We start from the raw sequence: 14728 nt of genomic DNA, 5'->3' as shown, positions 1-14728 counted from the left end.
ACCTATAATTTCCTGATGCTGTTCCATCCGTGTGAAGAGCTGTTTTTCTTCTTAAACATTTCAGACATTCTGCAAATATCATGAGTGCATATTCCCTGCTGATGGATTGAAAGTCAAAGTATTTTAACGTGAGAAAGTGAAGAAAATGATGGCCCAAACCAAGTGAACGATTTCTTCCCAATTCCCGTTTCCACTGTCCAGATCCTTCCTTTGTTGTTTAGGGAATCGTTTCAAAGATGAAAACCGCCAGCCTTGCAGATGCCAAGGGTCGGGACGGGCTCCCGGGGCCTCTGGGCAGGAGCGCACCCATCACAGCCCGAGTGGCGTCTCCTCCGGGTTGAGGGATGGGGCAGCCCAGGGATGGAGCGTTCCTCCTGCCCCTCAGTGAACTCCGTGCTTCACTGTCACTCCTCATCTCGTCAGCGGCCCCTTTCTTCCCAGTTCCATGTTTTTAATTGGATTTCCTGCTCCCATACAGCCAAACTCTGCCCTGGATGTTGTGTGTGCAATCTTTGTTGGTTTCAAAATTACATAAATTCAAGGAAAAAAAATTAGCCTCCACAAAAGCTGCAGGCTTGACTACATGGTGAGAGAATCAAAAGATAAAATAAAGTCAGGAATGGAGAGTCTCTTGAAGGAAAAGATTTGAAGACCCCAGGGGACCTCTCGCACAATGGCAGGAGCCACTGTTGTGAGGCTGCTTCTCGTTCCCACCACGGGAGGTCCACAGAGTCGTGAGGGGGTTGACGGCAGTCTGGGCCTTTATTTTCTGGGTCTCACGGCCGCAGCAGGATCTGAAGCCGGCCCGGCTTGGCTCAGGCTCCCTCTGTGGCCGTGTCCCCATTTCCATTTGCCAAGGTCTTCCAGGCTGTGTCCCTCTCCGAAACCAAGCTTCAGGAGTCTGCCTTGGCGTGAGGAGCATTTTCATCTCAAGCCGTTTATCTTTTAATCCTTGGACAAAGGGTTTAATCCCATTAAGAGGATTTAAGGAGCCCCTCCCCCGGGCCCAAGGGCATCACACCAGCAGCTCCTCTGTCCCCATGTTCTCGCCCACTGGGTGCTGCATGAAAAGCAGGTCTGATGGAGACCACGAGACCCTCTCAACCGCCCCATCCTTGTTACGGGAACTGAGGGTCCCTGCTCTCTGGAGGCTGGCCCAGCACCACGTTCTCAGCCTCGGGTGGGACTGGCCCGTACCAGTTGTTGCCCCTGCTGCCGTCTGTCTGGTCATCTGCCCCCAGACCCAGGGGCTCTCCTGACTCAGTGGCTCCTGCCACTGCGCCTCCGTGGACCCTGTTCTCCTGACCCTCTTCCTGCACCACAGGCCTCGAGGCTCCAGGTGAGGGAGCCCGCGGCCAGGCTCTCTGCCCTATTTCCCACCTGCTGCCCAATGACCCCACCTCTGATCTTCCAGGGGTGCCGAGAGCCAAAGAAACCTAGAACGCCTGGAATTTATCGACCGCAGTAAATCTCTATGGGCCTGGCGGTGGCCTTCTTTCTCCTGAATATCACAGTCTTCCAGAAGAATCCAGAGGCCTCCAGGGCTACACTTGCCCTCTTGGCTACATCTCAGTCACCACGAGTGACTCTGCCCTCACAGCTGCCCCGGCCGACTGCCCGGCCACCTCAAGGAAGGACAGCAACCCCGGTGACACCCTGGCGTCCTATGTGGTAGACACGCAAGGCAGTGCACTCCATATGTCTCCTCTGTTACGTATTTGCTAACATATTTCTTAAATAAAGAGACTTCTGCTAAATTTAGCCGAGAGCGCTGTCTGGCATGTCCGCAGTCCCATGCATCAAGTGGACACATTTCTTCCATATTATGCCATATTCCTAAAAATATGTTTGCACTCCCCTCTCGCTTTCAGACCACGTGGTGACTCCTTCCCACTGACCGCTCAGGTCCCCTCTCAGGTTCCCCCCGGACAGCACAGACACGGCCACCCTGTGTCCGTGGTGCTTCTGCGTCAGGCCCTCTTTGGCGTCCCGCTCTGTCCTCATGGGCCTGTTGGAACCGCTGCCACCCCCATGCCTGAGGCGGGTCCCGCAGGGATGTGCTGAGCAGCCTGCCCGTGGAGGCGGAGCCTGGGTTGGAGCCCCAGAGATGGCAAAGCATCGCCTCAAGGTAGCAGACTCGGGTGTGCCGGCCGACCTGAGAGGTCCAGGGCTCCTGCAGCCACAGTCTGCTTCTACTGTGGCTGCTGTGGGATTCAGCTCCGAACAAGGTCCGGGGGCGGCGTCTTTGCTTGATTCACGTCGAGCGGCAGGAGGAAGCTTCCTGCCCTGGCTTTCAGGGGCATGCAGTGCCTTGCTCACTGCAGCCCTCGGAGGCGGGCGGCTCTTCAAGGGAGGGGGCACTGGGAGTGGGGACGGGGAGCCAGGCACGCACAGGACCCACTCCACGGTTCAGACAGGACATGGAGGAGCAGCGCGTCAGCAGGGGAATGGGCGTCCGTGCCCAGAGCGTGGCACACGGCGCCGCCCATGGAACAGGCCTGAGCTCTGTGGAACAGGCAAAGATCTGACCACGAGCAGAAACATGGCTCAGAAGATTCGGGGGACAGACACAGTTATTAGGTCTTTTTATGCTAGTATTAACTGAGCCTGTGACAATGATGCTTAGTACTTGTCCAAGAAAGGAGTGAGTCTAAGTCCAAAGGAGAAACAGGTTGAGGGAGAGGAGGTTACGAGGAGATCCTACAGAAGTGCTCGAGTCCTGGGGAGGGGTGATTGGGTCCAGGAGATTCTCCCACAAGAAGGGAGATGAGGCACAGAAGTTAGTGGTTGGTAATCAAGAAACAACAGCACAGGAGGGCAGACTAGGGTGATGTCCAGGCAAGAGACGACACAGGTGGGTCAAAGGAAATACGAAGAAAAGGCTGTCGTCCAGGAAGGAGACCTGGGGTGCTGGGGAGGCCAGAGACAGCAGCCTGGCAGGTGGGGAGGTGCGCTCGGGAGCCCGTCCACTGCGGCTGCCCAGGGCCCTGCACTGATGGACGCGGCCTCCATTTCTCCTAAGACGATGATGGAGACGAAGTGTGTCCACAGGGCTGGGTCACCAGGCAGGACTCAGGGCTGCAGCCTGGGGCCCTGGTCTCAGCCTGGAGCCATGCTCTGAGGAGCGTCTGACGCCCGATACCCCCTTTGCACTGGGCTTATACCTGATCAGCCAGGCTGGAGAAAGCAGATAGACGTGTGAGGCTCGGGTGCAGGCAGGCTGTGATGCTGGAATGCAGGGCCGGCCCTCGAGATGGGTCAGGAAGGAAGGCACTGGTTCTGGGGCAGGTTGGGGGCACCCAGGCCACTTGCTGGGGAATCCTGCTAGTTTCTCCACCTGAAGTGCAAATTTCAGGACCAAAAGTTTATGGTCCTAAGAAATACCGAAGAAAAGTGTGGCAACTAGCAGTATGTGTGTGACTGGGGACTAAGGAGCTGTGTCTAAAACCCAGAAAAAAGACCAAGTTCTGAAACGGTCACCTACTGACTGTCACATGGCACCACCGGTCACATCATGTGATGACTGATGGTGGGGCGGTCGGGACCACGTGGGCTTGGGGAGGCGGGGCCAGGAGCCTGCTAATGAAGGTCGGGAGGAGAAGGGGCCTTGCAGCCAGGAGCCCCTACAGGAGCAGTGTTCTCCCTTTTAGAGGCCCTTTGTTATACTTCCTACTTTCTCAAAAATAAGCATGTCTTACCTTTGTATTCAAATCAAATTTTAAGTCCAAAAGAACCCACTTAAATGTACGCCAAGGTTGTCAAAATCCTTTCTCAGTTATGTTGCCCTTTAACCCTGGACCATCAGGACAAGAGGACACAGTCGTCACACTCCCTCTGTCCTGTCTTCATAAAGCCTGTTTGGAAGTAATTTACCTGCGCAATAGGTGCTGGAAACCCACGCGGTCCTGAGCCGATTAGCCAGGTGTCAACATTTCACCACGTTTGGTTTCCCCTTCCCTCCCTCGAGCTGGGGGCGCATGAGCAGGGGCACGATCACTGAGCACGGGGTGCCCAGCCCAGCTGGGTTCAGCACCAGTCCCAGGTCCTCAGATGTCACTGACGGCTGCAGGCGGGAGCCTCACTGGCCCCCTTGACTCTGAGGGTGAAGCGTCGAGGACTGGAGAGGTGCTGAGTCACAGCTCAGGGTGTGCCCTGTCCCATCGTGCTCGGACCACCCACAGACAACCCCAATCACTCCACGGAACTGAGGGCGGAGGTGCTTGGGATGTGGCCCTGTCCTGCGATCGCTTACCCCTCGGCTGCGATGCTGGTGCGTCAGGGGCAGAACCGGGATGCAGGAAACCAGCTTCAGCGTGTGGAGGGTGGGGGTTTGTCCTGAGCTCCACCGTCACAGAATGTGTACAAAGCAGGCTTGAGAAGTATTTCTTAACCTGAACGAGGAGGAGTTGGGTCGTTGGATTGATAACCTTTAAAATCTCTTTCATTATGAAAATGTTTTTCATTATAAGAGCAAGACAAGTAAAATAAATCACCTATGAGCACTTGCTGAGAGCAGTTACTAAGCTCTTTACGTGGATTATCTCATTTAATCCCCCAACAAGCCCAGAGATAAAGCGCTGTCATTATCATCACTTTGCCGTCAGGAAACAGACGCCAAAAGTGAAACTAACCCACAGCCCCATCCGTCAGTGATTTAGACCCACAGCCTGAGGTGGTCCCCGCTGTCTTTACACTACAGCCCTTGATCTTAGTGGTTAGTCCAGCTCCACGAACCACCATCTGTGCTCTGATGGGAGCATCTGTTCCTGTGCTTATCTGCCATCTGTGTTTCTTCTTTGGTGAGGTGTCTGTTACGGTCTTTGGCCCATTTGTTTATTATTGTTGAGTTTTAACAGTTCATTGTATATTTTGGATGACAGTGTTTCTTTTTTAAAGATTGGCCCTGAGCTAACATCTGTTGCCAATCTTCCTTTTTTTTCCTCCTTCTCCCCAAAGCCCCCCAGTACATAGTTGTATATTCTATTGTAGATCTTTCTGGTTGTGCCATGTGGGACACTGCCTCCAGGGTCCAAACCGGTGAACCCCATAGGCCGCCTAGGCAGAGCACATGAACTTAACCACTTGGCCACAGGGCCGGCCCCAATAAGTCTTTTATCAGATGTGTTTTTTGCAGATATTTTCTCCTGTCTGTGTCGTCTTCTCATTCTCTGACATTGTCTTTCGTAGAGCAGAAGTTGTTCGTTTTACTGAAGTCCAGCTTGTCAGTTATTTCTTTCATGGATAGTGCCTTTGTTGTTGTGTCTGAAAAGTCATTACCAAATCCAGCGTCATCTAGATTTTCTCCTGTGTTATCTTCTAGGAGCTTTATAGTTTTGCATTTTACAGTTAGGTCTGTGACCCACTTTGAGTTAATTTTTGTGGAGAGTGTAGAGACTGTGTTTGGATTGGTTTTTTGCATGTGAGTGTCCCCTTGCTCCAGCACGATCTGTTGAAATGACTGTCTTTGCTCCACTGTGTTGCCTCTGCTCCTGCGTCAAAGATCGGTGACTGTGTTCGTGTGGGTCTATTTCTGGATGCTCTGTTCTGCTCCACTGACAGATTTGTCTGCCCTTTCACCAGCACCACCCTGTCTTCATTTCTGTAGCTTCATCGTCATTCTCACAGCTCTGTCTCTGCCACGCGGTCGCAGGGCCACAGCTTGTCTTGTGTCCTCGCTTCTCTTGCAGACCTGAGAAGAGCTGCTGGTTGTTCAATCTGTTCAGATTTTTACTAATTGTTAGGGTGGAGTGATGACTTCCAAGCTCCTTAGATGCGAATCCAACCAATTCTTGTTAAAGAAAAGAAAATGAAACAAAACTGTTTTTTCTCCCTGAGGGGAGCCCCCTAGAGTGAGATGACATCATGGGGCTCAGGCTTGAGTCGGCCCTGCAGCCCTGTGTCCTTAACCTCGCCTCTCACCTCCCTGGGGCTGGTTCCTCATCTCTGTAACCAGAACATGGCAATAACACTTGATCCGCTTCCTTCACCAGGCTGTTGGGAGTAAGTGAATATGTTGATTATTATATTATGTTTTATAAATTGCAAAAAGCTTCACCACTGTTATGATCATTGTTAGTCTCCCAAGCAGAGTCAGTGGGTCTAAAAAGATATTTTGCCAATAATTTGCAAGAAGAAAAATTCAACTTGCTAAGATTTTTACAACAACATGTCACGATGAGCTTCATCCTGAATCTTGAGACAGATGCATAAGCCAGGAAGGGGCTGTGATGGCCTGCTGTGCACTCAGGAAATAAATGCAACCTGGACCACATTTCCCACGAAAACAGGTTGCAGTTTCTGACGGTCTCAGAAACATTTGTTTTAAAACAAACAAAGCCTCGACCTTCCACCTTTTAAGGTGAGAACAGGCACCTCCTTGTGTCTGAGACAGAGGCCATGTGGTGGCCTCTGGCAAGGGCTACTAGTCCGAGGGCTCCCGAAATCCAGCCACAGCCCTGCTGGAAGCTGCCAGACCAAGGCCCTGGACTGGCCAGCACACGCCAGGGTGTTGTGCAGCACAAAGCAGACAGCGCCCCGCTAGGCCCTCCGCCCGCTGCCGCATAAGGAAATGGGGCATGTGAGTGCCTGGCCCAGCACCTTCTCCGAGGAAGACCTGGTAGGGAAACAGGACTGTGACCGTGCGTCGGGAGGACTCAGAGCAGGGAGAGGCGAGGGGAGGGTCGCTCAGTGTTGACACAGTCGGTAGCGCCCAGACGTCCCTGCCCAGCCTGACCAGGGTCCCCCAGGCTTCCCCACGTCCCGGCCCATCGCCTCCCAGCCCGCTGGACCGTCTCTTTTCTCCCTCACCCGCTAAGTACTCCCATGGTTCTACCACCTGCCTCCGCCTGCCAGCTCCTGCCCCTGCAGCTGAATTCTGAGTCAGACACACAGGTGAGCACTGACTCGTGCATTCTTGGTGTGTGCTGTCCTGTCCACCCAACAGGCCTTCGCGGGCTCCCAGGACTGGGGCAGTGCCTTCTCATTCAGGTGGGACCCATCCTGCAACCACGCTCTCCGGGGATCGACAGTGTTTTCCTTTTGGTTCCCACAGCACGGTGCAAAGTGCTGTCCATCCATTGATGGGTTAATCACATGAAGCGGCCGCTGGGGAAACCTTTGTTTCCCAGATCATGAGGCCCGTGATGAAGGCCACACAGGGTCAGAAGAGGGTCGGTCTCCCGAGTTGGCACATCTGCTCCAGGTGAGGTGAAGGCGGAGGGGGCTTTTATCACAGCTTCTGAGACGGCACTGGGCTGAGTCCGGGATCTCTGGTCCAGCCAAGGGGCTTCAACTTTTTGATTAAAATCCACAGTTAGAAATACGTTTCACCGTGACTCAACACAGACGTTCACAAATCCATGTTTTTCTATGCTACCCTTCTTTAAACGTTGGTAGTTACACTGAACTGATTGCATAACCCACTAGCGGGTTATAAATAGGAGACTGTATACCCTGCCAGCCCAACCTGGCCTCTCAAGAGAGAAACGGGGAGCTGTTAACAATTTCTGCAGGACCACAGACATAAACCAGGCCTGGCCTGGGCGAGTGGGAGGGTTTGTCGCCCTAGTTATGACTCACTGTTTGCAAAACACTGGCCAGGCCGCCCGTCCCGCGAGGAGGGCGCTCTGCCGCGTCACTCCAGGGCAGACGTGTAATGGGAAAGGCTCACTGGGAGGGGCTCAGACACCTCCGTCGGACACACTGTCCAGATGAGCCACAGACCGAGCGGCAGGCCTCTTCCTGGGGTGCTGGCCGCCAAACGGCAGGACTCCAGCTGAAGGCCAGCGTGGAGCCTGCCTGCCCGACTCAGGAGCGACTCAGACTACCCAGCACACGCGGCTCAGGCCACGCGGCACTCAGAAGCATTCCTCAGCTGTTGGCCTGACTCCTGGTTCTGTGACGATGAGCATGTTCTCTGAAGTGCTTTTTCTTTTTTTTCAAAGATTTTATTTTTTCCTTTTTCTCCCCAAAGCCCCCCGGTACATAGTTGTATATTCTTCGTTGTGGGTCCTTCTAGTTGTGGCATGTGGGATGCTGCCTCAGCGTGGTTTATATGAGCAGTGCCATGTCCGCGCCCAGGATTCAAACCAACAAAACCCTGGGCTGCCTGCAGTGAAGCGCGTAAACTTAACCACTCGACCACGGGGCCAGCCCCCCTGAAGTGCTTTTACAAGTAAATCAGAGTCCCAAAATTGTGATTGTGACATGTGGCCTTGAGAGCATCTCTCCTGGTCAACGTGCGGTGACAAGGCTCCTGTGATGCCTGGTCTTCAGGGACCCGGGTCACCGGGGGGTTCCTGCCAGGCGTGTGGAATTGCAGCCACTGGGTCACCCTGCCTGCAGGGCCAGCCCCGTCCCTGCTCCATGGGGCATCCCCCCGAAGGACACTTGGTACCAATTAGGCTGTACAGCCTTTCTGTAAGAAGTCAGCCCTGACTCAGTTACCTTCCTGACCGTGGGCTGCTCGGGAGCAAAGGCCTCCGCTGCCAGCCCTCCCTCCCGGCTTTCACTCCTATCCTAAGCAAAGCTGTGCCACCCAGGTATCCTCCTGTGGGGCCCAAAGCTGAAGCAGTTTGAGGACTTGCTAAGAAAAAGAATGCAATATCAAAAATACAAAATTGAATATAAAAGTGAAGGCTTATTTTGGATAAAGAATGAATCACAGGTTACTGGAGCCTCGGATGTCCAGGTCCTCTTCCCCTGAGATCTCTCGGCATAGAGATGCATCCCAGCTCTCACAGGGGCGAGAGCAAGGGACCGAGTCCTGACCTTCATCAGCACCGTGGTACATCCAGCCTGGACTCAGTCACGTCACTTGTGGGGAGACCGAGGCCAGGCCAAGCGGGTCCCCAGCTCCTGTCGGTGTTCTGCATCAGGGCGGGAGGGCTGCTCTGTCGCGGGATTGCACCTGCAGCCAGGATGCGCCCATGGTGGAGACTCACAGTGGAAACAGGGAACCCGCCACATCCGCTCACTGTTGAGGAACAAGGTCCGTGACGCCTCTGGCTGGCACATGCAGCCATCAGCTGCTGGCTGGGGCCTGGGTCTCCCCTTGTTTCTGGACGACAGGGCTGTGATCATTCAGAGGTTGTTTACTCGGAACAACAGTGTTTCGTCCACAGGCTAAAGTGCACACGCCCCTTCTCACCTCCTGCTGGAGAACAGCAGGTGGCCATCTCCAGACAGCAGCCCCCAGACAGCGGTCAGCGGTCAGTGGTCAGCCATCCTCTGGAAGAGCCCAGCCTGAGGCCGGAGGCGGGCAGACAGCAGCCGCCTTGAGAACCAGCAGGCTCCTGGCTCCTGCGGCGGGAGCTCAGTGGGTTTTGGTCGCTTCACACTGTCTGCTGCTCCTAATGGGTGTCCTCTGCTCCCCGACATAGTCCCCAGACGCTCCTCTTACATCTCAAGGGAAGCTCAAGATCAGGGCCTTGTGCGGTCACGCGTCCCTGTTGGGGATGAAGGAAAAGGCGCCCTGCTGTCCTCACTCCCGCGGTACAGAGAAAGGACTGAGACGGCTCGGCCGCCGGCCCCAACCTAGATATTCCCAACACCGTGGCTGTGCTGTCTATTTGTTGACTGCCCTTAAACCTTGGCTCCTGTTTTGCTGGTGGACACATGCACCCCAGCCCCCGTTTCATCTCGGTTTGAAGATCATGCCACACAGTCCTGAGAGATCTGGAAGCTGTGAAGCTCTGCCACCTCAGCTCCCAGGGCTGGGCTGGGGCCTGGGCCAGGAACGGGGCGTGTGCCGGCTCTCACAGAGCGTCAGTCCCCTCGACGTAGGCTAGCGAGTGCAGGGCAGACCTGGGAGGGCAGCTTCCTCAGGGAGGCACCCCTGATAGTAACTGCTGAGGGGAGGGGAGAAGATTAAGATAGACATTCGAAGTCCCCAAGTGTCACCAGAGATGAGAGAGCGAGGAGGTCGTCATGGGGACTGAGTGTGAGGAGCCGGCAGGAGGGAGGCGGGAGCCAGTGGTGCCTCGTTAGAGTCAGTGAGGGGCCGCTGTGGAAGGCCTCAAGCGGGACAGGAGTCACAGCTGCACTGCATCCCCATCTGCAGTGTAGACCAGCGGCTCTGGAACTTGAGCGGCACCAGACTCCCCCTTGGGGCTGCCAGCCCCACCCTGAGGCAGGGCTGTGAGGGCCTAAGAGTCTGCATTTCTAGCAAGTTCCCAGGTGATGTGTTCCTTCTGGTCCAGGGGCCACACTGGGAGAAGCACTGATGGCAAGATCATTCCCTATCTCAGATGCACGTGGAAGTCCCTTGGGAGCTGGCCCGAGCCTGGGCCCACCGAGGCAGAAAGCCAGTCTCTGCAGGTGGCGTCCAGCACCAGGCAGCTCTGGCCGCAGCCAGGCTTGAAAACTGCGGCCCTGAGGCCACTCTGCAGAAAGCAGGACCAACCGGCCCCAGGGGCTCAGAGAGCGCAGATGGCGTGCTTCACGGGTGGGGGGAGACTGTCCCTCCTCAGTGTGGTGGGGTCTGCCGGCTGCTCAAACGCTTGTGAGAGGGCACCCGGAGTGACCCCGAGATTTCCATGTGGTGACATCTGGTATGTGAGGGCATCAGGAGGGGTGTGGTGCTGGAGGCTCAGATTTCAGGGCCAAGTGCTCAGAGAAAGGGGCGGCTTTATGCGCCAGGTTTCATGCATGCTGAGTCGAGGTGCCTAGAAACATGTAGGTAGAGAGTTCTGGAAGGCCAAGGGACCGAATGCCTGGAGGTGCCAGAGAAGTCAGGACTGGAGCTCCTGGTCTCTGATAAGCAGTGTTCACAAAGGCTAAAACCTAGGGGCTGGCTGAGATCTGCAGGGAGGACGCAGGAGGGAGAAGAGCAGTGCCGAGCTGGAAACCGGACCTTCTGGGGAGAAGAAAAGACACCAAGAGAGGATGATGCTGGGGAGCCAGAGAGGGCCAGCGGACAGAGGTCTACCCAGACACAGGCGGACCTCACTGAGCAGGGGGCAGTGCCCACAGAAGGCAGGGCAGTAAAAGGAAGGGGAGGAAGCTGAGATGTGGAGGGTGTGTCTGTTCTGGGCTGAGAGATGGGGAGACAGGTGGGGCAGGAGGGGCGGCATCCCCAGGGCAATTCGTCCAAGATGGGATCCTGAGCTGATCTCAGATGGAGCGGGGAGGTGGGCCCAGAGCCAGGCAGAGGGAACAGGGAGGGAAAGAGGTCTGGGGCTTTCTACGTGGTGGTCCCAATTGTGGGGGTGAAGTAGGAGTCGAGGTTCTTTGCTCAGAGTGAAGAGGAGGGGAAGGGGGCTCTAGAAAACAGTGGAGAAGGTGTGAATCCATGCTGAGTGAGCAGCAAAGCTGAGCCAGGACTCAATCATTCGCAATTGAGGTTGTTCCCAGTATCCTGTTATTTTAATTAATAAACAAACATGCACAGATCTCAAATTCCTGGTCAAAGGTATGAATATTTTTAATGTTCTTGATTATACTGTCAAATGACTTTCCTAAAAAGGCACGCTCATGCATAGTTCACCATTTGTGGGGTGATTTTGAGTGAGCCCTGATCACACCTTCGTCGCGGTTTCATTGAGGATTCCCGCTGCCTTCTCTTCTGGGTTTGCGCACCCCGTGCACAAGTAACAGTTCTGCTTCTTCTTGCCCATGTGGAAAAAATTTCTCTTTTCCGTGTTCTATTTTGTTGGTTAAATTTGAAAGATGTTTAGTGGTGGAAGCAGCAGTGGGCATTGCTGATGAGGGAGAAGCTTTGAGCAAAGCTCTGCCCGTGGGCTTCCAGGTCCTTTGGCCCCTGAAATTATATGCAGAATTGTCTCTTGTGCACACAGGCATTTTTTTCTGAGGAAAGTTTCCACGGCTTTCCTCAGATAGTCCAACAACGGCTCCACAACCCAAAAAATGCTTAGAGTGTGACCTGGCATTTCATCATTACGCGTGGTGCTCCCTGAGCCCAGGGTTAATCGTCCTGACTAGTGAGTCCTAAGAAACTGTCATTCTGTTTAATTAAAAATAACAAGGATTAATGAATGTCTATTGAGATAAGTACTTTTTAATTGACATATGGTTGTAATATATTGTATTAATCATAATGCTGTATTTTCTTTGAATACCTGGGAAAATCTACTTGGTCGAGGTGTGTGGAGGTTTTTAACATGCTTCTAAATTAATTTTATTTTATCCTAAATATTTTATTTGAGATTTTTCCTTCTGTATTTATAAGTGAAATTAGTCTATAATTTTTTGTTTATTGTTTGTTTTAGTATATTGTCTGGTTTTGATATCAGACATGCCAGTTTCATAAGTAAAATGCTATACTTTTCTTTTATTTGTTATTACATTCTGGAACAACTTTTATATCCCAGGAATAATTTGTTCCTTAGAAGATGAGGGGGCTGGCCTTGTGGTGTGGTGGTTAAGTTCATGCACTCTGCTTTGGCAGCCCAGGTTTCGCGGGTTTAGATCCCAGGTGAGGACCTACACCGCTCATCAAACCGTGCTGTGGCAGCATCCCTCATATAAAGTAGAGGAAGACTGGCACAGATGTTAGCCCAGGGACAGTCTTCCTCAGGGAAAAAAAAAGATGAAAGAACTCACCTGTTAAAACAGCTTGATCTCAGAGCTGTTTTTACAGATTATACTTCATCAATTTTCTAATAAATGTTTTCCCAGGTTATTGCTATTTTCAGCTTTCCTTACATCTGTTGTGGTAGTTTTTACTCTCAGAATATTACCCATTTACTTACGGTTTGACTGTGAACATGGAGTTACACAGAGCACTTTTTCTAATTAGAACGCGAATGTGAATGAAACACAGTCTAGACGTTCATTTCTTGTTATTTTCCTTCTTTTGGTATTTCGTATGTGTGTCCATTATACTGGCCTGTACGGTGCGGTCGCTGAGCCGCTCTCAGTCGCTCACCTCGGCAGCTCCCTGTGGAGCAGGCACTGCACACCAGCACCATTCTGGGCATTTTGTATCTGCATCAATAAATAAAAATCGAGAGCCCGCGTCTTGTGGAGTGTCTGCCAGAAAGGCCTGACCTTCTGGCTCCTTCTTTTTTGTGCTTTTATCATTATTATTTCCTTCTTGCTTTACTTGGCTTGTTTTATTATTTTTCCAGCTTCTTTAGTTGAATGCTTTATTTTCTTATTTATTAACAAAGGCATTGAAGGCTGTAATTACAACTCTGTTCATAACTTGGTTTGAAATGTTCCCATTTTTTAAATTTTTCAAACAAATTTACTGGTTTTCTAGTTTTATTTTTATACTTTAAGAGTTTACTTAGGAAATAAGTTGGGCATTCGTTACTTGCACTGCTCTCTTCAGTTTTACAATCACGCGTCTCGTATTCCGTGAGCTTTAAAGATGTAGGACTTTGTGTCTCTGGTTATTTGTGTCTGTTCTGTCTACGTGTGTTTTATTGCTGCCTGTGCAATCATTCATTCATCCCACAAGTATCTAATGATCCTGCTGCACACATAGTGAATTCCCACCTGGCAAAGACGTGGGGGCCCGTAGCACTCTCTTCATTTGCCTTATCCGGATCTGAAGTTAAAGGGAAAACACTTCCATCTATTCTCTTGTGAACAGTCTTCCTAATATTTAAGGTTGCTTCTCATTGGCTGAACTGCCCTTGTGGACAAGGAGGAGGCCTGGGCCTCGGGTCCAAGCTGTGTGTGAATGTGGTTCTGACCTCTAGGAGCAGCTGGAATCATGAAGAATAAAATGCAGTGCTCACGGCAAAGATCGGGCAGGGACCATGGAGACCTCAGAACCAAAGCCTCACTCTGCCAGCCCCAGATGGGGACAGGCACGCTCTGAGGGGCCTGAGGCCACGGGTCTAACGGGGGACCCCAGGGAAGGAAGCCGGGTGGAGGCAGAGCCGGGGACAACTCTGGAGTCTGCAGACGGGGCACTACGTGGACCCTCCGTGCAGTTCTTGAAGCTGCTTAGCTGGTTCAGCCATTTCTGATATAACCGTGCTCAGCTCCCCAGGGACCAGGTTCTAAACATTAATTCTTATTCTGCAGTTCTGTCCATGTAGATGGTAGTACAGAGATTGGATGCCACCCAGAAAAACCCTAAAAGTCATTCATCTTCCGCCTTCTGCAGAAAGCCCTCATTGTTTCTTGTGATTTGCCTCATTCTCTCAAAATGTGGCTTTGAGAAAAGTTTCCTGTCGGCGAAGCACCACGCATGGGTCTGTGGCCGTTAGCTGGTCTCCCTTGCCTTCGTTCCGGACGTTGCTCATGGCTGTTTTGTGGTCTGTTCTGATTAGACCTTCCCAATGCTGCCTTTCACTCCAGGTTTCTAACTCGCTCTGGGTCTGCTCTGCTTCCCCGAGGCCTTAGCAAGGCAATTTGCCCGTAACAAAATTAAGGCTTCCTAAATGATTGAAAACTAGGGATGTGTAAAGCTCAGACCAGCTGTAAGTGAACTGACACAAGCTGAAATTCGGGTGTTCTTTCTTCTTAGTGAACACAGAAACAAGGAATTTAAACTCACACCTGTCCCCATTTCTAGCTCACGTGTCATTTCCTGGGACAGTCAGTCCCCAAAACACGTTCCCGTGGTGAACGCATGTCTGAGTCCCTCGTGGGTGTTTCCCTGTTTCCCAAGGCACCACAAAGTGTCTGGGTCCAAGTAAGTGTTCAGTGAATGTGTTGAACAGGATGAATTTAATTAGCCAGTGATAGCAAACATGCTCAGCAAGAAATAAGAATCTTACGTAAGAAACCGGGGGTAAAAAACTCCTTCTAC

At 52.4% G+C, this 14728-nt stretch overlaps 1 protein-coding gene across 3 annotated transcripts in view; it reads left to right on the top strand.

Annotated features, from left to right (window-relative positions):
• Nucleotides 1–14728, top strand: part of VIPR2 (vasoactive intestinal peptide receptor 2) — a 71613-nt gene that overhangs the window by 26809 nt on the left and 30076 nt on the right. The window contains exon 1 of one of the 3 annotated variants that reach the window (XM_070618125.1): nucleotides 1917–2128. The exons of the other annotated variants lie outside the window; for them this stretch is intronic. Within the exon in view, the coding sequence (XP_070474226.1) occupies nucleotides 2003–2128 (126 nt within the window). The 5' untranslated portion in view covers nucleotides 1917–2002. Of the gene's footprint in view, nucleotides 1–1916; nucleotides 2129–14728 lie in introns of those variants that run through there. 3 annotated transcript variants of the gene reach the window in all.

The sequence above is a fragment of the Equus przewalskii genome, chromosome 4 (genome assembly GCF_037783145.1).
Source record: "Equus przewalskii isolate Varuska chromosome 4, EquPr2, whole genome shotgun sequence".
Lineage (NCBI taxonomy): Eukaryota > Metazoa > Chordata > Mammalia > Perissodactyla > Equidae > Equus > Equus przewalskii.
Note: the sequence above shows the minus strand (reverse complement) of the source record. Positions and strands in the feature narration are given on the sequence as shown.